This window comes from Chelonoidis abingdonii, chromosome 1 (assembly GCF_003597395.2).
Source record: "Chelonoidis abingdonii isolate Lonesome George chromosome 1, CheloAbing_2.0, whole genome shotgun sequence".
NCBI classification, from domain to species: domain Eukaryota; kingdom Metazoa; phylum Chordata; order Testudines; family Testudinidae; genus Chelonoidis; species Chelonoidis abingdonii.
The window spans coordinates 348462932-348489799 of record NC_133769.1 but is presented as its reverse complement, the minus strand read 5'-3'; the positions used below and the strand labels follow the sequence as shown (position 1 = coordinate 348489799).

Genomic DNA, 26868 nt, shown 5'->3' with positions numbered 1-26868 from the left:
CTGATGATGATGGTTTTTTTATTATTATTATTTGTCAGGGCATCTGTAGTCTGGGATCGTTTTTATTTTTATGATGAAATTCATTTAAATAAGTTTTTGTCATTGGGGTGGTTACCCTGCCAGACCAGTGAAAGTATAAACCCCTGGTAAGGAAAGGAATTTATTTCAGTAATTGAAGGAGGGTCCCCCCCCCCCAGCTCTTTAACAATTAAACTTAGAGAACAATTAAGGTGAATTTCATTGGTGCTTTGCAGAACTATTAGGTAATAGTATCTAGCTCTCACGCAGTGCTTTTGCTTTATAAGTCTCAAGGCACTTTTCAAAAAGAGCATTGTTATCCTCCTTTTAGAGTAGGGGAAACTGAGGCACCGAAACACAACGTGACTCATGTAAGGTCACAGAACTTGACAGTGGCAGTGCTGGGAAGGGAACTCAGGGCTCTGAGTGCAGTTCGTTAGCCACTTCGTGAATTATAACAGATCTTAACAGTTCCAAGGTATTAATTAGGTCATGAAATAAGGCCATAATCTTGATGAGAGGCTTCATTCTGCAGCTCTGCCTTCTGCGTCTGGCTCAGGGAAGGTCACACCACAAAGTGTTTTTACTAGAGATGAAGATGAGATTTACCTGATTCTGATAATCTGCAGTCAGCAAAGGACACTGCTAACATGGTGCTTTGGCAGTCCAGATAAACTTTGGCTTTGCTAGGCTGCAGACAATTGCTTATAATAAGCAATCAATCCCTTTATTCTGATCACAGTTGGGAGAAAAGGGAGGTGTTTACCCATTGTCAAGTATAATACTCATTCATAATGTGGGTGGAAAAATGTAAAATCACTTTCCTTTAAAAGGTGACAAGAGCGTCTGGATTAGGAGGCACAAGTGACAGCTCTGTTTGTTAGGGGATGAACTGTCCACCTCTCCCCTGCAATTGATAAAAGAAAATTCCAAGGCTTCACCATGCTGTGACCTACGCATATGGGTTAAAAAAGCACTGACTGAGGACTTAATCCCCCATCCTTCTTATAATGTCATAATATGCTAGAAATGAAGATCAAGCAATGATTGGTAATGCATTAAACAACAGAGTGGCATGTGAGTTATTTGCACACCCTCTTACTACTGAGAGCAGCACCACCTCCTCTTTCCTCCCTTTCATGTTGTACAAATTTCCTTTTTTCTAAAGGGTGAAACCGACTGGCATAAATTATAACCATAGGCTAGCTAGGCTCACTCGATTTAGACATTAGCAGGCCTTTGTGCATAGAAAAATTAAAGGAAATTGTATAATGATCATGTGTATTGGATACTAAACTAGCCAAGAGTTAGATATATTTATAGCTACTTCTACAAGTACTAATTAGATGCTAATTACAACCAGAATGGAATGCTGTAATTTCTCATTGAAAATGAAAGAGTGACCTAGGGAGTTGTTAAAATCTGCACAGAGGCATCGTATTAACAATTAGTTGTGTAGGAGGCACTGAATTTTTTTCTGAAGGGAAAACACAAAGGAGACAAATGTTTTTATTCTAATTTATTTATTCATTTATCGTTAAATGAGTAACTTGTAAAACTTTTAACCTGCGAATCACTGTGGGGAAGTATTCCTGAGAGCTTGCATCCTCTGTGAGAGCACCTCCACCCCCAGTATCTTGGTTAATTGATCAATCCTTCCATGGCATTGAAGCTATCATAGACTCCTCAGGACTACTGAATGCTGTAACACCTATACAAAATTGTCTGTTGTTGATGGCGTGGCTGAGGGGCCAAGGAGGGTTTGACACTTACTTTATATTCTTTGTGACAAAGTTCCTCCTCTACCTTGGTGGGTCCTGCGCTTATTGGCAGATTTGTTCACCTCAGTGATCTTCCCCACAGTCTGGGTCAACTCCTCCTGTGTCTGATCAGGAGTTCAGAGGTTTGGGGGGCGGGAACCCGGGCCTGCCCTCTACTCCGGGTTCCAGCCCAGGGCCCTGTGGATCACAGCTGTCTATAGTGCCTCCTGTAACAGCTGTATGACAGCTACAACTCCCTGGGCTACTTCCCCACGGCCTCCTCCAAACACCTTCTTTATCCTCACCACAGGACCTTCCTCCTGGTGTCTGATAATGCTTGTCCTCCTCAGTCCTCCAGCAGTACCCTCTCTCACTCCCAGCCTCACACACACTCCTTCTCCTCTGACTCCTCCCTGCCTGACTGGAGTGAGCTCCTTTTTAAACCTAGGTGCCCTGATTAGCCTGCCTTGATTGGCTGCAGGTGTTCTAATTAAAGTAGTTATTCCACTGCCTTCTAGAAAGATCTTAATTGCAGGTGCCTTGATTAACCTGGAGCAACTGCCATTTGGTTACCAGGGTACTAGGGATTTGTTTAGCCTGGAGCTAACATACCTGTTTCTCAGTACTTTACTGTAGCCATCTGGCCTTGCCCCATCACAGTTTATAATTTTAAAATAGCAAATGCACATACAAATTCTATATAGAGTCATAGAGTTGAAGGCTAGAAGTGACCACCAGATCTCCTGTATATCACAGGCCACTAAACACTGCCACACCAATTCCAACCACCAGTATTAGACCAAAGTATTACAGCTCTCAGGATATTAAACTGTTGTGGGCCACAGGCAGAAAACAAGAGGGAATGAAATGCGCCAATGTACTGGCAGATAATTGATTTAGTGAGATATAACCAGATTAATGATATATATTTGATTAATATTCAACTTCCCTATCTCTCATGTGTCATTTATCTACTTAGAATGTGAGCTGTTTGTGACAGGGATTGTGTATGTAAACATACACATTCCTGGCTGCACCCAGATAGTTGAGCTCACCCTTAGAAGAAATTAGAATGACTGTGAACTTCACTCCATATAAGACTAACTGGTTTTCAACAGGATCTGCTCTTTCTTTCCTGTGCACACAACACACACAATGAATTAAGGATCCTACAAACTGAGAAGGAAGAATAAAGGTATATTATTATTGTTGTTTTCTGTAGATTAAAATGAAGTTCTCTGAGGCAACCTTAACTAGGGCCTTGCTACCACTCCCCCATAATATTTGGAAGGCACTTGGGTATTACATTGACAGTTGTCAGGATGGAAAGTGGGATGATCCAGTGCTTCAGGCCAAAGGCTTTTTGATACCTGTTACCAGATTTGCCTGTTACTTTGAGGTATGCTCATTCATTCGGGTTACTCTTTTGGGAGCGGGGCCGAGGTGTGTTCTGTAATTCTGTCAATGTACTTACTGCTTGTGTCACTTGTGTTTTCATATGGAGCTCTACTTCTCCCTTCGGCAAGGCCCCTCCCAGTGGAGGTATCCTGCAGGTTCCTCCAGCCCCAGAACCGGATGAACACGCGCACACACACACACTCACTCACTCTCTCCCTCCCTAAAAGAGCAAGTCTGAGCAGACCAGGTCAGTCAGCACTGTCAAGCTGACCCCTTATATGTCTTTGGACTCACTGGGCTGGAGGAAGCTGCGCTTTCAAGCTGCCTCTCCTTGTTTGCCCCTGGGCTCCATGGACTGGGTCAAGCAGCACTTTTAAGCTGTTACCCTTAGGCATCTCAAATTCAGCGTGTCCCTGTCCCCACTCTCACATCACAATTGTACTGGCAGTAACCTACTTGATGAGCAAACCCCACAGTATTCTGGGCACTGCAGGGATCTTTAGCTTAGGTGAAAGAAACGTTGCTGTAGAGTGAATGAGGGAAGCTAAAAACACAAAAGAGTAAAGTTCAGCAAGAGAGAGAGAAGCAACCAACTTAACCATAGAAGTTATTTATTGAATAATAGTGATAACTACACAAGGAGAGTCTAAACCAACATAACATACATTATTAAAGGTTAATACCTAAGGTAGAAAGGAAAACAGAGAGAGAGAGAGAAAGAGAAGGGGATCTCACCGCTCACTGAAGCTTGAAATGGTCAGAGTTCCCAGGTGATGGTGGTAGCTCAGGTCCTGAGGGCAAGAGACAAGCAGAGCCCCCAGCACAATCAGTCAGGAGAAGATGGAGTCCCAGTGGAACTGATGCATAGTTTGGATCTAAGCATCAGAACCCTGACTAGAGGGTGAGTAGGGATTTTTGTAGAGAAAATACGATAGTTGGAGGGAGAACACTAGATTTGTTTACAGGTAAACTGATGACTCAAGGGTTTTTCTTTAGGCTAGACAGTAGGAGCTGATCACTCTTGGCTATGGGTGGTGTTTTCTTCCAGGGACCTCACAATGCAGCTAGGCTGCTTCAGTATTTGGATATCAGTTAAGGATTCATTACTACAATTGGTCTGGTACTGCTGAGCTGGGTGTGTGGAGGCGTAGGTTCATTAGCATCTGGAGCAGAGATTCCCAGGATGCAGTGCTTCCCTGCTTTTTCTGGTTCCAGAGTTCAGTGCGGTTCTCTGTTCTCCATTCTGTATGTAAATTGAGATGTATCCCTGTCCCATCTTCCATGCAGATGAGGCTAGGGGAATTGTCTCTGCTCACCATTTTGTATGCTAATGGAGATGTTTTAATCTTGTCACCCTTGTCAGGAGGGATCTAGATGTGTCTCCCACTGCCCTTCATCGCTCTCTGCAAGGTTTTGGTTTAAGCAGAAGCTGGTGGGTCAGACAGGCTGGATACTGCGCCATGGTTCCCCAGGAACACAGAGCTGACTGGTATCATACCAGGGTTCAGTTCTCTGTAGTACCACAAACGTCCTGTGTGACTTTGTGAAACTCACTTAAATTTTGTGCATTTCAGTTCCGCTATCTGTAAAATGGGGCTCATAGCAGTTCCCCACCTCAGAGGGGTGTTGTAAGGCTAAATACTTTGTGAGATGCCCAGTTACTGCAGGAATGGGGGCAACATAAATACCATGCATAGATAGATATATGTTCCCAAACAGATCAGAAGAAAAATGCTGCCAATGTGAGGATCTGGGAGTTCTTTAGTGGAGTATTGGTGTTGTGTTCCCTTTGCATATTCTAAATATAAAGTTTACCATCCAAGATATAGAGGAGGAGAATGAGAAATAAATTCTTGGGAGTCAATTTATGGATATAAAAGTCATATTCCGCTCTGTTATACCTGTATAATTCAGACAACAGTTTGGCACACAAGTAATGCCTTAGTGTTCACAAGCTTCCTTGAGAAGACCAGACTGGCTGCTAGACTAGTTATTATAGGGTTTATGATCATTTCCTTCTTCTGCTAAATATTCTTATTCTCTGAGATTATCTTGTAATGTCAATATGTACTTGTATCAGAAGCTGAGATGACTCCAGTATACGTTAGTATCCTCAGTAAAATGCCTGCACTGTCCAGTAAAATATCTTTTTGTAGACCTGTTTTAACAGTTACACAGGGATCTTTGGAGTTTGGCGTTGGGCGTTGCAATTATGTGGTGGTGGTTGATTTCTATCGCGTGCTGATATTCATAGTGAGGCACTTGGTTGCATTAGAGAAATAAGAGTTTGGCTTGTTTCAGTTTTAGAGTTTGTTAGGCAGAATAGAATAGAGTACATGTTTAGCCTGGATGCATGTTATATATTTTAAAGTAACATAATTTATGCACTTTTTTAAAGTAAGAGTTAATAAAATGCATACGGAATAGGCAGAGACTGAATACCAGTAACAGCATCCATTCTCCTTCCATTAATCTTGATTAATGACGAACATCAGAGGCCCTGGCATGGAATGTAAAAAGTCACCGTTTTCTATACAATGAGCCCAAATACTGTTATGATTTTGAAAAGCCTAAACCGTAATTGCTGTCACAGCACCTCTGAATAGCTGTCATGTATATGCTCTCTGGCTTCCTGAAAGATCTCAAAGTACATGGGCCAACTTTTCAAAGCCTGCACCTGTAAAAACTACATCTGGGTCTGTAAACAGGGAATTGTTCGTGTATCAGATTTGCATGTCACTTGCAGGCTTTGTGCACCCAACTGGTGTATGTGCTGATTTTGTTAGCACAAATCAGGCATCTGTTTTTGAAAACTTGGTCCTGTCTCTACACACTCAACACACATGTCTTAATCTCCACAGAAACAGAGAAACAGTACTATCAAAAAGCAAACATGCTAAAAATAATGGCAACCTGTTCTTATCATAGAATCATAAAACTGGAAGGGACCTCGAGAAGTCATCTAGTCCAGTCCCCTGCACTCAGCACTCAGGGCAGGACTAAATATTATCTATACCATCCCTGACAGGTGTTTGTCCAACCTGCTCTTAAAAATCTCCCATGATGGAGATTCCACAATCTTCATAGGCAATTTATTCCAGTGCTTAACCACTCTGACAGTTAGGAAGTTTTTCCTAATGTCCAATCTAAACCGCTCTTGCTGCAATTTAAGCCCATTGCTTCTTGCCCTGTCCTCAGAGGTTAAGAAGAACAATTTTTCTCCCTCCTCCTTGTAACAACCTTTTATGTATTGAAAACTGTTACCATGTCCCCACTCAGTCTTCTCTTCTCCAGACTAAACAAACCCACTTTTTTCAATCTTCTCTCATAGGTCAAGTTTTCTAGACCTTTAATCATTTTTGTTGCCTTCCTCTGGACTTTCTCCAATTTGTCCATGTCTTTCCTGAAATGTGGTGCCCAGAACTGGACAAAATACTCCAGTTGAGGCCTAAACAGCACGGAGTAGAGCAAAAGAATTACTTCTCATGTCTTGCTTACAACACTCCTGCTAATACATCCCAGAATGATGTTTGCTTTTTTTGCAACAGTGTTACACTGCTGACTCTCATTTAGCCTGTGATCCACTATGACCCCCAGATCCCATTCCACAGTACTCCTTCCTAGGCAGTCATTTCCCATTTTGTATGTGTGTAACTGTTTGTTCCTTCCTAAGTGGAGTACTTCACATTTGTCCTTATTGAATTTCATCCTGTTTACTTCAGACCAGTTCTCCAGTTTGTCCAGATCATTTTAAATTTTAATCCTATCTTCCAAAGCATCTGCAACCCCTCCCAGCTTGGTATCGTCCGCAGACTTTATAAGCGTACTCTCTATGCCATTATTTAAATCATTGAAGAAGATATTGAACAGAACCGGACCCAGAACCATTATGCCCTTCCAGCATGACTGTGAACCACTGATAACTACTCTCTGGGAATGATTTTCCAACCAGTTGTGCACCTACTTTATAGTAGCTCCATTTAGGTTGTATTTCTCCAGTTTGTTTATGAGGTCATGCGAGACAGTATCAAAAGCCTTGTTAGTGTCCATCCTCTCATTTTGCCTCCCTTACTGTGTTTACCTTCACTTTATTTTGTCAAGTCTAGAATTTTGATTATCATCTCTTTACTGTAGGAATCCACCTTTTTGTCCGTTAAATTAAGCAGCTATCTCTCAGGAAATGCATCAGGGACAAGTAAGTGAAAGGAAAAGGTGCAATTTCAACTGTTTGGGGGTTTTGTTGTTGTTTTTAGTATAACCACATGTTAAAAAGAAAATGTTAATGTTTTTAAAGCAGTAGCATTTTGTTTTGCTTGTTTCAGAGAGAGAGGTCATTCCAGTCTCATTGTCATCTCAACAAAACCAGTAATGCAGTAATCTTTAAAGTAATTACACAGTCTGTTTTCCTAATTTTTTTTTCAATATAGGATCATTCATTTAGGATCAGAATACATTCTCTTAAATTAGAGGTTTACATGTGTAATTATATAAAATGATATGTTTGTTTACATCCCCAAGTCAAATTTAAATTATATTCTATAATTTATCTTTGATATGCAATTTCACTATGTCAATCGCTAATTTCTTACGCTAGATGAATGGGCTGTTAGAGTGTTTAAAATGCCTCTTGCTCACCGTGGATAATAGAGTTGCCCTGATTATTGCTAACCATTTCTGCACTTCCACTATCATGGATACCGGACAATTTTATATTCCAATGTGCACTACTGAAAAACATAATATATTCTAGTGACCCTCCTTGATCAACCTAGGCTGGCAGGTTTAATTCTGTACCATCAGGGGAAAACAGGGATGTTTACAGTTGATGGCTGTGCTTCTGAACAGAAGTATCCTGTCTCTTTATGCTGTTTCCTGAATACAGCTCATGAATGAAAGTTCTATGCTGACTTGTGATTATAATTGCTGTGTACTTGGATCTTCTAGAAGGCACATCATCTTCTTTTCAGGAATGTGTTTCTGATCATTTGAGTTAGTAAACTCCTGTTAATTGGCAATATTTATTACCTGTCCTTTGACTTCTTCAGTCAGGAATTTTTTTTCCTGAGAGCACAAGCATTAGTTTCTTCTTCTATTTCATTGTTGGGCTATCTCCTTACCTGTACCAGCTATTTTCAATTGCTTGTCCCACCTTTTAGGAATCAGTGCCCAATAGAAGCTGACCAACAGGCGTTGGTTCCTGCCTGTTAAAATCACCTTACCTAGAATTATTAAGAACAGGCTCAGAACACTTTTTTATAAAGTGAATTTTTCAAGTCTCTTATCTTTCCCACTAGATGCATTATTTTGGACAGTTCCATGAATGGCTAAATCCACAGCAGCTTTTGTTGTAGATGCTAAGCTAGGATACCTGACCTAGTTCCTTCAGCCTTAAATGAGCAAAGAGATTTGAACATCTGTGTCATAAACAGATGGTTAAGGGTTAATGTCTCTTTTACCGGTAAAGGGTTAAGAAGCTTAGTGAACCTGGCTGATACCTGACCAGAGGACCAATGGGGGGACAAGATACTTTCAAATCTCGGTGGAGGGAAGTCTTTGTTTGTGCTTTTTGTTTTGAGGGTTGTTCGCTCTTGGGGCTAAGAGGGACCAGGCGTACACCCAGGTTTTCTCCAATCTTTCTGAATCAGTCTCTCATGTTTCAAAATAGTAAGTAATAGCCAGAAAAGGCGGATTAGTCTTCTGTTTGTTTTCTTAACTTGTAAATATGTATTTTACTGGAAGGATTTTTACCTCTCTTTGCTGTAACTTTGAATCTCAGGCTGGGGGGAGGGGACGTCCCTCCAGTCTATATGAATCTGAATACCCTGTAAGCATTTAACATCCTGGTTTTACAGAGATAATTTTTACTTTTTCTTTCTTTAATTAAAAGCTTTCTTTTTAAGAACCTGATTGATTTTTCCTTGTTTTGGAATACAAGGGATTGAGTCTAAACTCACCAGGGATTGGTGGGGGGGAAAAGGAAGGGAATGGTTAATTCCTCTTTGTTTTAAGATCCAAGGAGTTTGGATCTGTGTAGGTTCCCAAGGCAACCCAGGGAAGGGAAAGACTGGTGGGGGGATAGGAGGGGGAATGGTTTATTTCTCCTTGTTTTAAGACCCAAGGGGTTTGGGTCTTGGGTTCCCCAGGGAAGGTTTTGGGGGAACAGGAAGTATGCCAAATACTATATTTTTGGCTGGTGGCAGCGTTATCAGATCTAAGCTAGGAATTAAGCTTAGAAGGGTCCATGCAGGTCCCCACTTTTTGGACGCTAAAGTTCAAAGTGGGGAAAAAACTTGACAATCTCACATTTAGGGGGCAGGTTGAAATAAAGGGCTTCCTGGGCTACAGGATATACTTTGTGTTCTCCCTGAAACTCAAGTTTCATTGGTGGTTGAGATTCCAGTATGGAAGCCTACTGCTACCTTTGATTCTCTCTTCTTCAGTTTAGAGCTTGGATCCTAGTCTAGTGTTCATGTTTGGTTCTACCTTAAAGAAGCTGGAGGCAGAATCCTCATATCCTGTGAAGAGGAATAAGGTTTTTGATCAACCTGAGGCCAGGTTCCACAAAATGAGGCTCTCCTCAGGACTTTGAGGGTTTAGGTAGAGAAAGATAAATGTTTCAATCTCCTGTGAGGGACCTTTGGATGCTGTTTTCTTTGTTAGGACCTACAGGCCTTCACCGATGGTGAAATTTCTAAGACTGAGACCGAGCATAGGATTATCAAAAGTGTCTAAGTGATTTAGAAGCACAAGTTCCACTGGAAGTCTAGGCACTTTTAGAAATCTCACTCTCAATCAAGCGCGTTCAAGCAATTTGAAAAAAGATGGCCTGCCATTCTTGTTTGACCAAGAGAACCAAGTGTATGTATTTGAGAGGCTATGGGGAAAGTAAGAAACTGGTTTTCTGCTAGGAAATCATATACATACAGATTCTAGGAAGGATACTTGAACTTTTCCAGAACACCCTTCTATTGCAGAAAGAACAAATAGTGGTGCACTAGAGTATGGGTTCTGCATCAAAACTATTAAAAAAGCTATACACGCTCTCAAAGAGAAGGAATCATGGTATTTTATGGCACACAGGAAATAAGTCTCTCGGAATGTAGTCAGTTATTAACCTGTTCAGAGCTTCCTTGATTACTCCCCTTTAAGGTAAGATCTGTTTTAGAGAAGGAATGTCCAGTTCTGAAGTTTCTTGTAGAGAATCAACTGCTTCCTTACATCTGGGAAAGCCTCCTATGTCGAAGGGCCAGCCTTCTTTTAGCTGAGGAACACTTCTGCAGCAAGAAATATGATTGTCTAGGCCAACTAGGAATTAGTGTCAGTTCACTCACACTATTTCTATTTTGGTCGATCAGGATCCTACCCCAGATACAGATCAATATAAACATTGGAGCCTATGTTGTCAATTTCCTCTTGCTCTCAAACTATGAGTCAGCTTCACTATTTTCTTTAGGCATAGACCTATTCAACATCTGACTGCTGGGACCTGGACATAGTCTTCAAAGGCTATCCTCTGGAAGTTGCTTTGATGACCTGGTGGGTTTTCTTCTTACAGTATCTTTGCTCATTGCAGCACTTGAGAGCAGCAGTTAAAAATCTGGGAATAAGCATCTGTGACAAGGAAGGTGCAAAAACTCCTTAATGAGCACAGACAGGTGACAATTATGTGGAGAAAGCTCCCTAGTTTTATATTCTAGGTACCATCTCTAAGTCGATATATTTGGAGGCCAGGATCAATATCTTAGTGAGAGGAAAGCTTTCCCATGAAACCAGGATATAGCAAAGCTTCGGGCTGAAAGCTCAGCTATAATCTATGTAGTATTAGTCCATGTGGCTTTGCCATAAAGGCTCTACAGTTTGTGGCAAATTGCATCTGGCCTTGTCAATTGCAGCTCAGCTTGAATAAGGTTATCAGAATCTGACCCTACAGTTAGAATCAAAATAATTTCATTTCATTGGAAAAAGCTACTGAGCTTTCCCTGGATTAGTATTAGACCTATGAGGGAAGCTCAGATATTCTGTGTGAAAGAATATTTGCGGCAAACTAACTTTCAGTCCTTAGATGCCTTGGTACCTAAGATCCACTATATGAATATTCCTCAGAAGTCAAATATATGTAAGGGTGATATGTATTGATTTTTACATACAGGAAGAAAATCCTGGCTGAAGATAGTTATATGATGAGTCCACAGGTTTGTTTACTTCCTCATAGGGTATTAACCAATCAGACTGTGTATGTAAATAATTGATAGCAGTGGAGAATATTCCAAATATTTTCTGCAAACATTTAGAGTAATACATATTAAATAAGATTATGAAAAATTGATTAACCTAACGGTTTGTCTTCACTGCATTGTTAACTCAAGGTGTAACACGAGTGTTGCCCCTAACCCACACTCCTGTCCACGCACAAAAATGTCTAGTTTGAGTTAACTGGTGCTTTAAACTCAAGGTAGCCAGCACATTAGGAGGGAAGCTGGAGCTAGTAATGCAATGAGTATGCAGCAGTTTAAATTACAACTTTTTAGCTGCTAATCCAATAACTCACTGTGTGTAGCTGAGTGGTGTTTGGCAGCATGGTTTTAAAATTCCTTAAAAGGGTCTGGCAGGTTTGAATAGGGGAATTACCTTAGAAGGAGTATTAGCAATCAGGGTACATTGGACAAGGGGCCGTCTCTACTTCTAGGCTCCAAAAGCAGAGGTATCATACTGAGTTTTGTAAAGCAGCTACCAACACATTTTGGAAAGTATTTTCCTGCCGGCTGCCATAATGATAAGCAGGACCTATGCAGATAATTTGTGTTGCTGTTGGACTACTACTCTGAAATGCCCATATGCCCAGGCTGATGGAGGAGGAGGATGGAAATAAATAATTTCATCCCTTGCAGTTTGGTTTCTCAAATCCTGTTATGCCAGTCTGCATGTCCCTTTGTTGTTTTGTTCTTTGTTTTGCTTTGGTAGTACTGGAGTTGGGATCCAGTTTCACCTGGTTTGCAACTGCATGAGACAGTACATATAGGAGGAGCAATCCTATGTATACTGCTCATCATAAATCCTGCATATCCTGTTCCCTTGCTGTTTAAGAAGGCACAGAAATACTGACCTATACAATATGGATGTTAACAACCTAGGGACAGTTGGGCTTTCCGAGGGTGCAAGCCAGGGCTGCATGTGCCCAGCACAGTGTAGCCTGTCTGCTCTTGATAATACTTTTTAGGACCTTTATTTAAATCCGGTGTCCATTAAATATGGGATTCTGGTATCACATCTTTGAAAAATACAGTTGTAGCATTATTCCCTCATTTGTTTATTTGTCATCCTCCATTTTAATCAACATCAATTCCATCTTAGACTTAAAAGGGTAGATTCACTGTTGGTGAAAAGTCATGTATTAGCTCAAGGGTAGGCAACCTATGGCACGCGTGCTAAAGGCGGCACGCGAGCTGATTTTCAGTGGCACTCACACTGCCCGGGTCTTGGCCACCAGCCGGAGGGGGGCTCTGCATTTTAATTTAATTTTAAAAGAAGCTTCTTAAACATTTTAAAAACCTTATTTACTTTACATACAACAATAGGTTAGTTATATATTATAGACTTACAGAAGAAGACCGTCTAAAAATGTTCAAATGTATTACTGGCACGCAGAACCTTAAATTTGAGTGAATAAATGAAGACTCAGCACACCGCTTCTGAAAGGTTGCCGACCCCTTTATTAGCTTCTCCTTTACCTGTCTGCTTTTACACAAGATACTCTCTCAGCCTGCATATCAGACCTACATTCCTTGTCAAGTTAATCATATAAGCTGCCAAAAAACATGAGCTTTGTGTTAGCGTAAAGATGTGTACTGTACATAGTAAACTATCAGAAAGGTTGGCAAAACTGGCAGAACTTAATTTTGATTTGCAGCTTTGGTAGGAGTTAAATGAGACTTTATGCATTCAAAGAAAGTACAACTTGCATATACCAATAAAATAATGGATGCTGAAATTGGACATGGACTATCAGATTTTTGCCTAAAAATTTCTTTTGATGCAATTTATTAAAAAAAACTTTTTTTTCTTGTTACACAAAAAGTAGTGATTTACAGTGAGTTTTTCATATACTCATGATTAAAGATAAGCAGACCAAAAATTAAAAAAACAAAATCCTCTCAGCGAAATCCTTAGCATGTGTAAATTGATGTGGCTCTTTTGACTTCAGCAGAGCTACACTGATTTACACTAACTGAGAACTAGCTTTCTGTTTTGAAACCTAAATGGCATCAGGCCCATAATGCAAATAAGTATTTTTGGGTATTTCCCCAGATACAGATTAAAAAGCTGCATAAACACATGATTAACTATCCAAGCAAAACTACTGTTCTAAAAAAATTAAATCACAAAGGAATCATTTTAAGTAAAAAATAAACCTGTTTTTTGCATATCACACAAATACCCATGATGACACAAATCAGCAAAACTGAAAAGCTAAACACAAAGGCTAACAGTTTTTGGCACTCTCTGGTTTGCTTATTTTATTATTAGTTATTCCATGTCCATATTTTACCATTGCAGAGTGCTAGCCTCATTGTTGAACTCGTAACTGTTCCTATGCGTAAGTGTTCGCTACAGTATATGTACATTAACAGCAAAGGTCAGTGAACTGTTTCAAAGAGGGTTTGTTGTGCGGTGGCTAGAACAGCAGACATGGAGTCAGGAGTTCAGAGTTCTGTTCCTGGTGGGGTCACTTATTCACTCTGTGACCTAAGGTGAGTCGCTTACCTGTGTCTCAGCTTCTCTGACTGTAATATGAGGATGATAATAGTTGTTTATCCTGCAGGGGATGCTTATAAATTGCTTTGAGATCCCTGGATGAAAGGCTCTGTAAAAGTGCAAATTAAGACTAGTCTAGTCAGGCCTCTCTGGACCCAGAACTTGACCTGGATTGAATCTGTTTTGAAGTTCACAAAAGTTTAGCCGACTCCCCACTTCCAGTGCTTGGCTGGGAGCAGATGTGCTAGAAGGTCAGTTGATAGAATGGTTTGAATGGAAGCAGGAAATCTCACAGCATTGCCCATGCTCATGTACAGCCAAGACTCTAGACTGAGCCCCTGAAGCTGGCTGGCCCAATACACTTCTGTGATTACAAACCCCTCCCCAAGCCCGAGGAGGGGACCTTCTCCCTGTTTGGTGTCTGGTAGGGGTGGTGGGGAGATGACTCCTCTTGACATCTGAATGTCAGGAACAGCAAGCGTCTTCCCTTACCGCTGCCCGACAGCCAGGGAGAGACTGACTGAACAATTCCCAGCTGGCAGCTCAGAAATGGGGCTGCCCTTCAGACAGAGCAGCAAATTATCTTCTCCTCTGGATGGGGTGGGGCATGGTAGTAGTCCTAACCCCACCATCTATCAATAAATAAAGCACTACTGTCACATCTACCACTGCCCTGCCGGGTGACATTAGTCAAGTTGCCTCAGTTTCCCCACCTTTCAAATGAGGATGATACTCACTGAGACGTTGTGCAGATGGATTGGTTAAAGTTTGTATAATGCTTGGAAGATTTAAAATGTGCTGAGTACTATTACTGTCACTTATTTGTTACATTAATAAACTTGGCAAGGGAAAAAATGTTACAACACCATTGGCTGAATTCTGCTCTGACTAAAACCCATGAAATTCAGCTGAAGGCACTCTTGGGGGCTGATGTAATTGGCCCAACATCAACAGCCTTTATAGGGAACATTTATAGCCATCTCTGGGTAAGATGATTATTTGATTGAAGAGCGTATACTAAGTATTGTTCAGTGTGGAGTCTAATGGCTGCTCTTCTCTTCCTGTAGCCATTTCTTTGAAATTATATGAACCATTCTAGGGACATGCTATGTGTTTGTATTTATTATTATATCATTAATCATGTTTATTACAGTAGTGCTTAAGTGCCAGCCAAGAACTGAGTCCCACTGTGCTAGGCACTGAACAAACACATAGACAGCGCCTGCTCTGAAGAACACATAGCAGAATAGGAGCCAGATGTATTTGGGGCCTCTGGATAGAACTGTAATACCAATGTCTGTAGCTTAAAAAAACCCAACAAACTTACAAAAGCACACTTGTGAAAATTGGTCATAGTGACCGTCCCTTTTGCCTGTCCAGTGGCAGGTGCCAGGGTGTTCTACCAACTGGAAGGTTTAGCTTGAGCAGTACATTGTGAACCTTTCATTTCAAAAGGAGAGTAAGATGTGCTCTCTCTGTGGGGTAGAAATCATATCTAGGGTTGCGAGGCATCCGGTTTTTGACCAGAATGTCCAGTCAAAAAGGGACCCTAGTGGCTCCAGTCAAAGGTGCAGCGAGGCTAAGGCAGGCTCCCTACCTGGTCTGGTTACATGCGGCTCCCAGAAGTGGCCAGCATGTCCGGCTCCTAGGCACAGGGGCGGCCACGGGGGCTTTGCATGCTGCCCATACCCTGAGTGCCAGCTCTGCAGCTCCCATTGGCCATGAACCGCAGCCAATGGGAGCTGTGGCAGTGATGCCTGTGGGTGCAGGCAGCGCTCAGAGTCCCCTGGCCCCTTCGTACGCCCCCCAGAGGGGGGACATGCTGCAGCTTCCAGGAGCCTTGTGGAGCCAGGGCAGGCAGGGAGTCTCCATAGACCTGCTACACCCCAGACCGGGAGCTGCGTGAGGTAAGCGTTGCCCAGGCGGAGCCTGCACCTCAACCTCCTGCCCCAGGTCAGAACCCCCTCTGGCACCCTAACTCCCTCCCAGAGTCCACACCCAGCCACCTGCCCTAGCCCTGAGCCCCCCTCCCGCACCCCTTCCCCCACCCCAGCCACCTGCCCCAGCCCTGAGCCCCTTCCTGCACCCCACACCTCTCATCCCCGACCCCACCCCAGAGCCCACACCCCCAGCCAGAGCCCGCACCCCCTCCCACACTCTGAACCCCTTGGCCCCAGCCTGGAGCCCCCTCCTGCACCCCAAACCCCTCATTTTTGACTCCACCCCAGAGTCTGTACTCCCAGCCAGAGCCCTCACCCCTTCCTGCACCCAGCCCCCTGCCTCAGCCTGGTGAAAGTGAGTGAAGGTGGAGGAGAGCAAGCGATGGAGTGAGTGGGGGGGGTGGGGCGAAGCAGGGGACAGAGTAAGGGTGTTCGGGTTCATGTGATTAGAAATTTGGCAACCCTAATCATATCACTCACTGTAATGACTGGCCATGCAGCATGTGTGCAAAACCATTTGGGAAGGTATAGGATGCATTTGACTATCTGACCTTCAGTCCATACTCTTTGTGCATGTACATTTCTGGCTTAAGAAGAAGTTGGGTACCATTTATAAATAGTGCCTTCGCAAAAAGAGAGTGAGAGGGCATATAAAGAGATGTCGTATCTTCAGCAATAGTGAGAGCTCTGTTGATTCGTGCCCTTGCTGAGCACAGGTGTTTGTAGTGGTGTCTAAATGCCACAAAGGGGCTTAATGAGTTCCACTTTAAAATCTTGTTGGTACTGAAATATTTTCTTAAATACAGTGAATGCCCATTAGTAGCACTATATCAGTGCCCTTTTGCTATGCTGCTCCTAAGCAGCTGTTGCTGTTATTAGGGAGTGTTGATAAGTCACAGTAGAGAACGTGTTCCCAGGGGAAATGCTGCTTGTAAGGGGCAGTTGCTCTTATAAGGTGTTGCTGAAAACAAGCATCTGCTTGTAGTGACTTCTTCCTTGTGTTCATATATGATGATCTGCATTCACACAGAATACAAGAGTTGCATGCATGGCACAAACCTGTCATCCACTGCGATGCCTTCCTAAATCCACACAACTGCAGTCACCTTACAGCCCAGATAACAAAATTATAAAGAGCTGAGGTCGAAACGGCCTGCTGCATTTCTTTTCCATCCTTTTCCAGCACAGGATTATTCTCAATAACACAGTATACAATTTGTTCTGATGCTTTGTCAAGTCTAGTCTGGTTTCTAACACTTTCTCTTGGGAGTCTGTTTTTCAGTCTAATAGATCTCGCTGTTAGGCTGAAATATCAGGAAAAACTTCCCTTTGTTAATTTAATCCCATTGCTCCTAGTTATAGCCTCTGTTTTACTGGTGAATGAAGTGATTCCTCCTAAGTAGAAAGTGACAGTGTGTAATGTGCGTTAGAGTGCTTTGAGATTAAAACACAATATAAATGTAGGATATAATAATTATAATTAATAACAATTATTATTCTGAACAAAATCATGGTTGTCATAAGGGTAAATCCTCTCATTAAACAAAAGCAGCAGAGAATCCTGTGGCACCTTATAGACTAACAGACGTTTTGGAGCGTGAGCTTTCGTGGGTGAATACCCACTTCGTCAGACGCAGGTAGTGGAAATTTCCAGGGGCAGGTATATATATGCTAGCAAGCAAGCTAGAGATAACGAGGTTAGCTCAGTCAGGGAGGGTGAGGCCCTGTTCTAGCAGTAGAGGTGTGAAAACCAAGGGAGGAGAAACTGGTTCTGTAATTGGCAAGCCATTCACAGTCTTTGTTGAGTCCAGAGCTGATAGTGTCAAATTTGCAAATGAACTGAAGCTCAGCAGTTTCTCTTTGAAGTCTGGTCCTGAAGTTTTTTTGCTTAGTCTTTTAGCTCAGCCATGGGATATTACTGCTCCTGTTTTTCTAGCAAATGTGAAGGATGAATTCTTGCAAAGTATATGGTACATTGGCATTGTCTTCAATAAAATATATACCTCTGGGATTCTGGTCTCTGGACACTAGTCAGAATCTACCTCCAAGACAGCACACAGTGTATCTTGCTATTCAAAGAACACTTTGTGTGAGGTAGAAGTGGAACCTTTTAATTGCTACTGAGGAAAAATAAAAGCTAAAATTATTTTTAACAACATAGTAAAGTCTGTGAGAGTGTCTCATATTTTCTTTGCTAAGTCTAAATCCTGCATGAGGTTATTAGTGTATAGAAGAGCATTGTTTAAAGTAAAGATGTCTTGATCTTTTTAATGTAAAAAGTTACTTTGTTTAAAAGCTCTTTATATATGGAACAAAATGATGACGTTGTACAAAATCATCAATGCACAAGAGCTGGCAGTCATTATGCATACAAGTAACTATTACAGAAATAACCTTCTTTGTCAAATATAATAACAAAAAAGAGAGATCAAAAACCTATTAGAAAGTTAAATAACAGAAGACCGATCTTTGGCACAGAAGTAATCGGCAGTCTATCCCATTAATTGTTCAAGAACTCGAAAATCTTCAATGAGGTACTTACTGTAAGATTTCACTCATATGCAAATGTTAATTAAAATTCCTAATTACAAGACAGCTAGTGATTCTTTGCTGAGGTTTTTAATTCTCCATACTAACTACAGTGTATTAACTGTATAAACACAATTGTAACCCATTTTCAGTTTTTAATATTGTATTCTTTTTTCCCCTTACAGATTCATTTTCAGGCAAACCCTGACTGTGGTGATGTCGGAGAGACATCAAGAAAACTAGGCATGATACTGTTCCAAATCCCCACACACGGGAGAATTCAGCAGATGAACTTGTTTCTTATGGTCAGTGGAGAGACTGATGTTGCTCCAGCAGATATTGACAACCAAATGTTCTCTTTTTTCCACAGGTCTGATTACGACAACATCAAGAAAATTGGATCGAGAACAGCAGGCAGAGCATTTTCTTGAGGTAAATTCTGATGGGGAATACATATTAAAGGGTACCTCCATCTTCAAATCTTTCCAATTTTGAATAATGAGTTTAAAGCTTGTTTCTGATATTACCCCATTGTCTAATTTTCCATGTTAATTTTCAGTAGAACCATTTTTTCCCCTATTTCTAAGACAATGCTTTGCCCTCTCCTGTTGCTGTCACAAAGAGGGGAACCGGACTAACTATCCAGGGGAAATAATTCAGTCAACAATTCACAAAATGCTTTCAAACACATGAACAAACTAGAAATAGACAGATACTCATTTTTTCTCTAATCTCTTTTGGTTGTAGCAATTTTTTGTTACTTGTAACAATAAGTTAAAATATTTCGGAGAACCATGTGATATTTCAGTCGTCTGTGTCCCTTTAATGAATTTCCAATGCAGTTTGGAAGACCCTTATTCTGCAAAGACTTCTGCACATGGATAACTTTGCACCCTGTGATTAGTGCTATATGGCAGCATTTCTCAAACTGGGGTCCACGGACCACTGGGGGTCTCCAAAGGAATTCCAGGGGGTCTGCAAACCCCACTAATCAACTCCTCCCCCTCCCTCCCTCAACTCCTCCCCCTCTATCTCCCGGAGGCTACTGAACCCAAACTGGAAGATTTTAGGCCAGTAAAAGTCCGGCAGCACAGTGGGGCTAAGGCAGGCTCCCTGCCTGCCTTGGCCCAGCACCACTCCTGGAAGCAGCTGGCACATCCCTGTGACCCCTGGGATGGGGGATGGGGGCAAGGACAGGTCTCCGCCTGCTGTTCTTGCCCCGAGCGCTGACTCCGCAGCTCCCATTGGCCATTGCACCCCATCCTGCACCCCAACCCCCTGCCTCAGCCCAGAGCCTGTTCCCAAACTCCATCCAAGAGCTCGCACCCTCCTGAAGCCAAACTCCAACCCCAGGGTCTGAACCCCCTTCCGAACCCAACCCCGCTACCCCCAGCCTGGTGAAAGTGAGTGAGAGTGGAGGGAGAGTGAGTGATGGAGGGAGGGGGGATGGAGTGAGCAGGGGGGCAGGAAGAGGTGGGGCAAGGTTGGGGCCTTAGGGGAAGCGGTGTAGTGGAGGCAGGGCCTGGGGCTGAGTGGGAGGGTTCGCGTGTCCCTGAAATATTTTAAATCAAAATGGGGGTCCTCAGGTTACTAAAGTTTGAAAACTGCTGGTACATGGGATTGTTTCCATTGTGCAATTAAACATGTTTAAATTTTTGAATGATTAAGGCCTAAGATTGCATCTTGAATCCATATGCAAAACCCTATAATGTGAGTGGAAGTAAACTCTGGTTTTGCTCACTGGCTGGATCATCAAGATGAATCATATTTGAAATTTCAGATTTAAACCTATCAACTACAGTTTCCAAGTAAGAAATTACTCTTTGCAGTGGAAGATTTATTTCAACTCTCTCTCCATAGTGTCCTCTCATCTGAATAACTATCTGTAATATGTGTAACTCTCACAAAACTGTACCTGTGCATTGCCAGGTCGAATATATTATTTCTTCTTCGTCGCTCTAAAAACCATGTGATAAAATGTTCTCATCCTTTTCCATATATGGGGCTTGATTCTGATCTCACTCTAATTTACAGTAATATAACTGCCCTGAATTTACTGAAATGCCTCCTGATTCACATTGGTGCAAGTGGAAAATGAGGGCTACTGGGTAAAATCATCCGATAGACACAGCCATCCATATAATATGATTTTGGAAACTCTCCTCGTAGCAGTGTTAACTAAAGAATATGTGGACATGTTAAGCACCCTTACAGGGTCAGAATGTTTTTTGGTACAATCACTATTTGGCAGAAGAATGTAGTAATCTCTGGTTGCAGATATTCCTTCCCTTGGTTAGTACTGCTTGAGGAAAACCCTGAGCACTTGGCCTGGTACAGAGCAACAAGAGAGGAAGGTTAATTTCTTACCTGACCTGCTAACTTTTTTTCCTCTGTATGTTCCTGTACAATCCCAAATATCCCAGGCTATAAATAAATGAGGAGGAATAAAGGGATTTTTTATCTCCTTTAAGGGATTTCTTCATTGGAAAGTTAGCTAAAGTAATTCTTTATTCCGATAACTGGAGATTTTTCAGCTTTTACTCCTAGGGAAGATAGCCAGCTGAAGTGAATTTTGGCATAGATTTTGGAATATATATATTAATGAGAAACTTGGGTCTGAGACAGGATGGGTGAGGTAATATCTTTTATTGGACAAATTGGGGTCTGGACTGTAAGTCTTTTCTGCATCTGTGTTTTCTCAGGGATCTGAATGAAACACACCAGATGCCAATTTTGCAAAGGATTCACCCCTTATACATCTTCACTGGTGGAGGCAGAGGGGAACTCTCTCGTATTATTTATAAAACTCAGGCTTTAGCCTGCTGGGCTGGATGCTTTCCTCAGATTTTTGTCCAGTTTGAAAGATATTGATTGGTCTACAAGTTTTTGAAGGGTGCATACATAAAGGAATGAGATGAAGTGTTTAGGGTGATCCAGGAGGTTTAGAATTGGGATTAATAGGATGAAACTGTGCACAGAAAAGTGTAGGCAATCAGGGAAGTAGAAATGAGATTAGCAAGGTCTGGGATAGCCTCTTGAAGAGTGTGGAAGGAGCCCTGTTGCTTGAGACTTTTAAAACTAAACTGGGCCAAGTGGGCAAAAATTTACTGCAGGGAATAGAATTGTGCATTGACAAGGAGATGAACTAGATGACCTAGTTGGTGTTTTCATTTGCTAATTAAAAGTTAACATTTGCCATTTCTACAGCATACTTTGAGGCAAGTTCAGCATGACAAAAACAAATAGGCTGTTGATGGTTCAGAACTGAGCTGTCTAAGGTGGGCACGTTTTTATGACATACTTGAAACATTTTGTGAAATGTTTGACTCTCGATGTGTTTAATTAACCTCCTAGGGAGTCCTTAATTGCCAAGATTACCATCGTCTCCCAATAGTACGATTATTACCCTTCCGGCTTTGTTTCATACCCTGTCTCCAATAGAGTCTGTCTGGCATAAAAAAGAGTAAAACTGGCTCCCTCTGAAAGGATCTTATTAGAGCTTGACCCGGCAACCTGTGTTTCCGCTTGCATGGTGCATATATGAGGCATTGATGGACCTTTCCTGGTTAGAATGCCTTTTAATTATTTTTTAAATAGTCAGGCCCTTTTCTCAACTTGAATTTGATTGAGGCATTGTTCCCAGACAACAAAGTACGTACAGAGCAAATTCCATTGGTGAAAGGTCTGTCTCCGCCCCGTTCACAATAGCTGTTAACAAGGCAAAATGAGATTGTGGGGGCTTTATGATACTTTGCAGTGTTATAGCACATTTTCATTTATAGCTCTCCAAGCACTTCACACTGGTGCTTTACAAGCAGAGCAAATAGGGCACAAAGTGGTCAAGTAACTTGCCCAAGGTCACAGAGTAAACTATTGGCAAACCCTGGTCTCCTGATTCCAGTATCCGTGCTTATTTCATTCTGCCACAGCTGCCCCATATAAACCATCCTTCTGTTAATCTAGGTACTTGTACGTCCCCTGATTCACACCATAGTTGTGTGCCTCACAATATTTCATGAATTGATCTTCGCAATACCTTGTAGGCTAGGGGACTGTTTACCATGACCCCCATTTTACAGATGGGGATTTGAAACACAAAGACAAAGTGACTTGTCTCAAGTCATACAGCGAGTTTGTGGTAGCATCAGGTATTGAACTCAGATCTGTTGAACCCCCATTTAGTGCCTTCGTCTCCTAGACTATGCCTTTTTGTAGTTATCTGTTTTCCAGTGTCCGTCCTTTTATAATGAACATCCATGGCTGTAGTTAAAGAATTCTGCACATGTCAAAGAATACATACAAAGGAACATTAACTTTCAGAACCTACTTATGTAATAGACTTTACTCTTCCTGAATCCTTACCTAGATTCCTGACTAAAAGATTCAAATTGTTGGGGGGGCGGGAACAGGATGGGGGTTGGAGGTGCATTTGTTTATTTCTTTGAAAAAGGCACCTTTTAAATCTGCCGTGAAAAGTATGTAACTCTTTTTTTTTTTTTTAATATAAGGGTTTGATTTCTTTGACGTTTGTAAAATCATTTAATAATTCTAGGGTTTAGGACATTATTACATGGTTACTGTCTAGTAGCATTTTTTTCATGGCAGATGTAATTTGGTCTCAGTGGATCACATACTGCATGGTTTCTCACTTTACTGTATACTTACTAGTGGGATGGTTCTAGTTTAAATTAGGGGGGAAATATCAACTTGTTACATTACTTTCTAACATACAACAACCCAAATGCAGTTTTCTCAGATTATTCTGCAGAATATCTTAAATGGATCCATGCTTTACTTGTTAAACTGATGAAAGGAATGAAATTGTGGTAGTTATCTGCTTGCTAAGCAAGTGAATTAAAATAAATACCTATTTCAAAATGAGATGTGATTACAATTTGCAGAGACTCTACCTTTATTCCTCTGTAATAACCGGACATTGCACCATTTTTATTACATCTTTCTCAGCTGCTCCTTCCTGCCTTCATCCAACTTCCCTCCCAGATTTGTGTGTCTGTCATTTTCTAATATTTCCTGGGTTTTGGAGTCTTGTCCCTCATTTTTTCTTGCATAGTTCTTACTCACCAAAGATGTAAAAGCTAACAGTGGGCAGCACTACTGGAATGTTAGCTCTGGGAAGAGCGTGAAAAGTTTAGGTCTGCCTTTTGCAGCAACTGTAGTGACAGCTGTCTGAGATACGGAGGCTGAAAGTAAACCATTTCTACAATCTTGTTCTTTGTCAGCTTACTCTGAGACACCAGAATATAAATAATTCCCGTTCTGCTCTGCTGTGTACATGTGCAGCTTGATGGGAGTGAATTGTTTAATCCAAGTTACAGCTCATTGACTTGCACATTCGTTCTGTAAGATAGATCTGAATATATGTTCTCGATTTCAGTGGTTTCAGAATGAGCTGTTCAAAACGTTGGTTCAAGCCATCCTGGGCAGGCATCTGTAAAATTTACATGCTCCTGATGAGTTTCATTAGCTAGGACTCTGTTGCACTGCAAGCCCTGTATTTAACAAGGGGATTAGCCTTTTGTATAGAGAAGATTGAGGTTTTAGTGTACAATTCTCAACAGAGGCTCCAAAACCCGAGAACAGCGTGATCTGAAATTCATAAAAGATGTAGTCAAATGTTGCTTTCTCCTTTTACCTCACTAGTAATATAGGGTACAATTCAAAAGTGTCTAAGTACCTTAGTCAATTTTGAAAATGGGACATGGGCTTCTAAAAACTTAGGGCACATCATATACACTGCAAAGAAAAACCCATGACACCAAGTCTCATAGCTTGGATCAACTGTCTAGGACTCACAGGGCTTGGGCTGTGGGGCTAAAAACAGCAGCATAAATCTTCCTGTTTGGAGTAGATCACAAGACCCTTCCCCCTCGCCAGGTCTCAGAGCCCAGGATCCAGCCTGATCAGGTATACCTACGCTGCTGTTTTTAGCCCTATTGCCCGAGCCCTTCAAGCCTGAGTCATTTGACCCAGACTTGAGACACAGCGCTGCGGATTTTTCTTTGTGGTATGGACATTCTCTTAGGCACTTTTGAAAATTTACTCATAGCCTTTCCATGTTTAAATTCTTTATAAGGGACTTTGTAGTTTCTTACCTTATTCTGTAGTACTTCTTTAACTAAATGATTGATCAAAAGGTAGTTTCAGTAGAGTCTCCATAAAGAACAAAAAATGGCTGCTAATAGCCATTGTAGATAAGCATGGGTGAAATGTTAACTATCTGAAAAGTTTAACTATAACTTAATGGTTTTTAAGAAGCAGTTGTGACAGGCTTGCCCTTGAAATTTCAGCTCAAGGATCATTATTAATAAGGGGAAGAGAGTGCCTTGTCTGACTCCCTGCTTATTTCTAACCAACTTTGTTCAATCAGAATGTTGTAGCAGTACCTCTCAAATGCCTTGCCTTTGTAGCAAATCTGTAAATACCGGTCTCATCAATCTTGCTGCTGGGCTGATTTAGTATAGTTCTGAGAAGGAGGTCAGTAACAGTGCAAGAGATTGTAATGAAGATAAATGGGTAGATCTGATGTAAGTGCCAAAATGCCAGGGCTCCAGTGAAACGTGTTGGTTACCATTTACTGTGAGTACAGTAGCAAAGAGTACTATATAATCTCTGTTATGTAGCGTATATTTATGTGCAGTAATCAGAGGGAAACATAATTACTCCCCCCTCCCGCCAGTCAGAAATATATCCTTCTAAAAAGTTAGTTTCCATCCATAATGAAAAATTGAAACTGCAAGGGTAATTTTGATATGTGGCTATGTTGTTTACCAATTTGAAATTCGTCCTGAATATTAAATTGGGGAAAAGTATTATTGGAAGCTGTGGCATGACCACAAGTGGGTAAGGATCTTGCTTTTTGACATCTCACCCAAAAGATAGCACTTAAAATAGCACAGTGTCCTCCTTGCACCATGCCAGAGCATTGGTTTAGTACAGAGGCATATGGAAGAATTTCATCTCACAACACTACTTTCTGCAGTGTCCTTGGTTCTTTGTGGAAGCCTCCCATCCATGTACTGACACACCTAAACCCTGCCTAGCTTCTGAGATGTAGCTAGTACTATACAGAGGATTTATTATTTAAATCCTAAATTATGAATTTGTGTAAACATCTATTCATATATCTTTAGCTTTGCCCACTTTTGGCAAAGAAAACTGCATTCCTTCTTGGTGACGTGCTAGCAATTGGGGTATAAATTAGGCAACATATCTGGTTCAGCTTTTTTTATCTGAGGTTTAAGTGTTGCTAAGAGGGCACATGCCTTTCCCTTTTTAAAACTGAAGTCCATTAGCTGATGCAAGAGAAACTAGTAATATAGGAAGGCAAACTACTACTTATAGCTTGAACTTAAAATTGTTTAGTTAACAGTTTTCTGGAATGGCTTTGCTGTGTTTGCCACAAGGAGAGGAGAGAGAAAAGTTGTAGGCTGCCTGTGATTATTGCTAGAATGTTCTAAAGATCATTTGACATGGCAGTGTAAGTATAAGCGTCCCTATTCAAAAGGTAATAAAAAGCAACATTATAGTGACAGCATTGCAAGAAAATCTTAAAAACAGGAAAGAAAAAAACTTTAACAGGTCTGAAATTTGATTTGATTTGTGAGTGGGGGCCTATGAAACTGACAAGAGGATGTCTCAAACTTTGCCCAACCAATGGTTTCATTCCTGGGAGGTGGTGGGCCACACTCAGACCCCAGTGGATCTCCCTGTGTGTGGATCACTTGTTTGGGAGCTTTATTTGTACACCTCTACCCTGATATAACGCAACCCGATATAACACGGGTTCGCATACAACACGGTAAAGCTCTGACCCGCTGCTCTGAGCAGCGTGTTAATGGGGCCAGGCCAGGGCCAAGGGGTTGGATAAGGGGCAGAGGGTCTTGGGGGTGATCAAGGGCTCCTCGCCCCCCCCCCCCGGGTCTGGGGGCCAGGAGCTGTGGGAGGGCACTTTTGGGGGCTCTGCAGTCCCAGAATGGCCCGGGGGATTAGCGAGGGGCCAGGAGCAGCCTGCTCTGTTTCCCTCACCCTGGCACCAGCTGTGTCACTCAGGGGAAGGGGCTTGGGGGAGGGGGCTTAGGGGAAGGGATCCTCCACCCACACTCACCAGCAGCAGCGGAAGCGGAGCAGCCCGGCCCCAACTTGCTCCACTCTGCCAGCTCCCAGCCGCAGTGCTCTACTTCCTTCCGCAGGTGAGTACAGGGAGTGTTCTTCCCCCATTCTCTCCGCACTCACCGACAGCAGGTAGCAGAGCGCCGCGGCTGGGAGCTGGCAGAGTGGAGCAGACTGGGACTGGGCTGCTCTACTTCCCACCGCTGCCAGTGAGTGCCTGTCAGGGGCATGGGGTGTGGCTAGGGGTCAGAGCAGTCAGGGGACAAGGGAGTTGGGGAGGGGATAGGTTCCTGGGGGTGATTAGGGATGGGGGTCTCTGGAGGGGGTGATCAGGGAACAAT

The 26868-nt window shown here is 42.0% G+C and overlaps 1 protein-coding gene across 1 annotated transcript in view; it reads left to right on the top strand.

Annotated features, from left to right (window-relative positions):
* The window catches only part of FAT3 (FAT atypical cadherin 3), a 518717-nt gene that overhangs the window by 294803 nt on the left and 197046 nt on the right, over positions 1 to 26868 (top strand). The window contains 1 exon segment of the mRNA XM_075061745.1: positions 18768 to 18829. Coding sequence (XP_074917846.1) covers positions 18768 to 18829 — 62 coding nt within the window.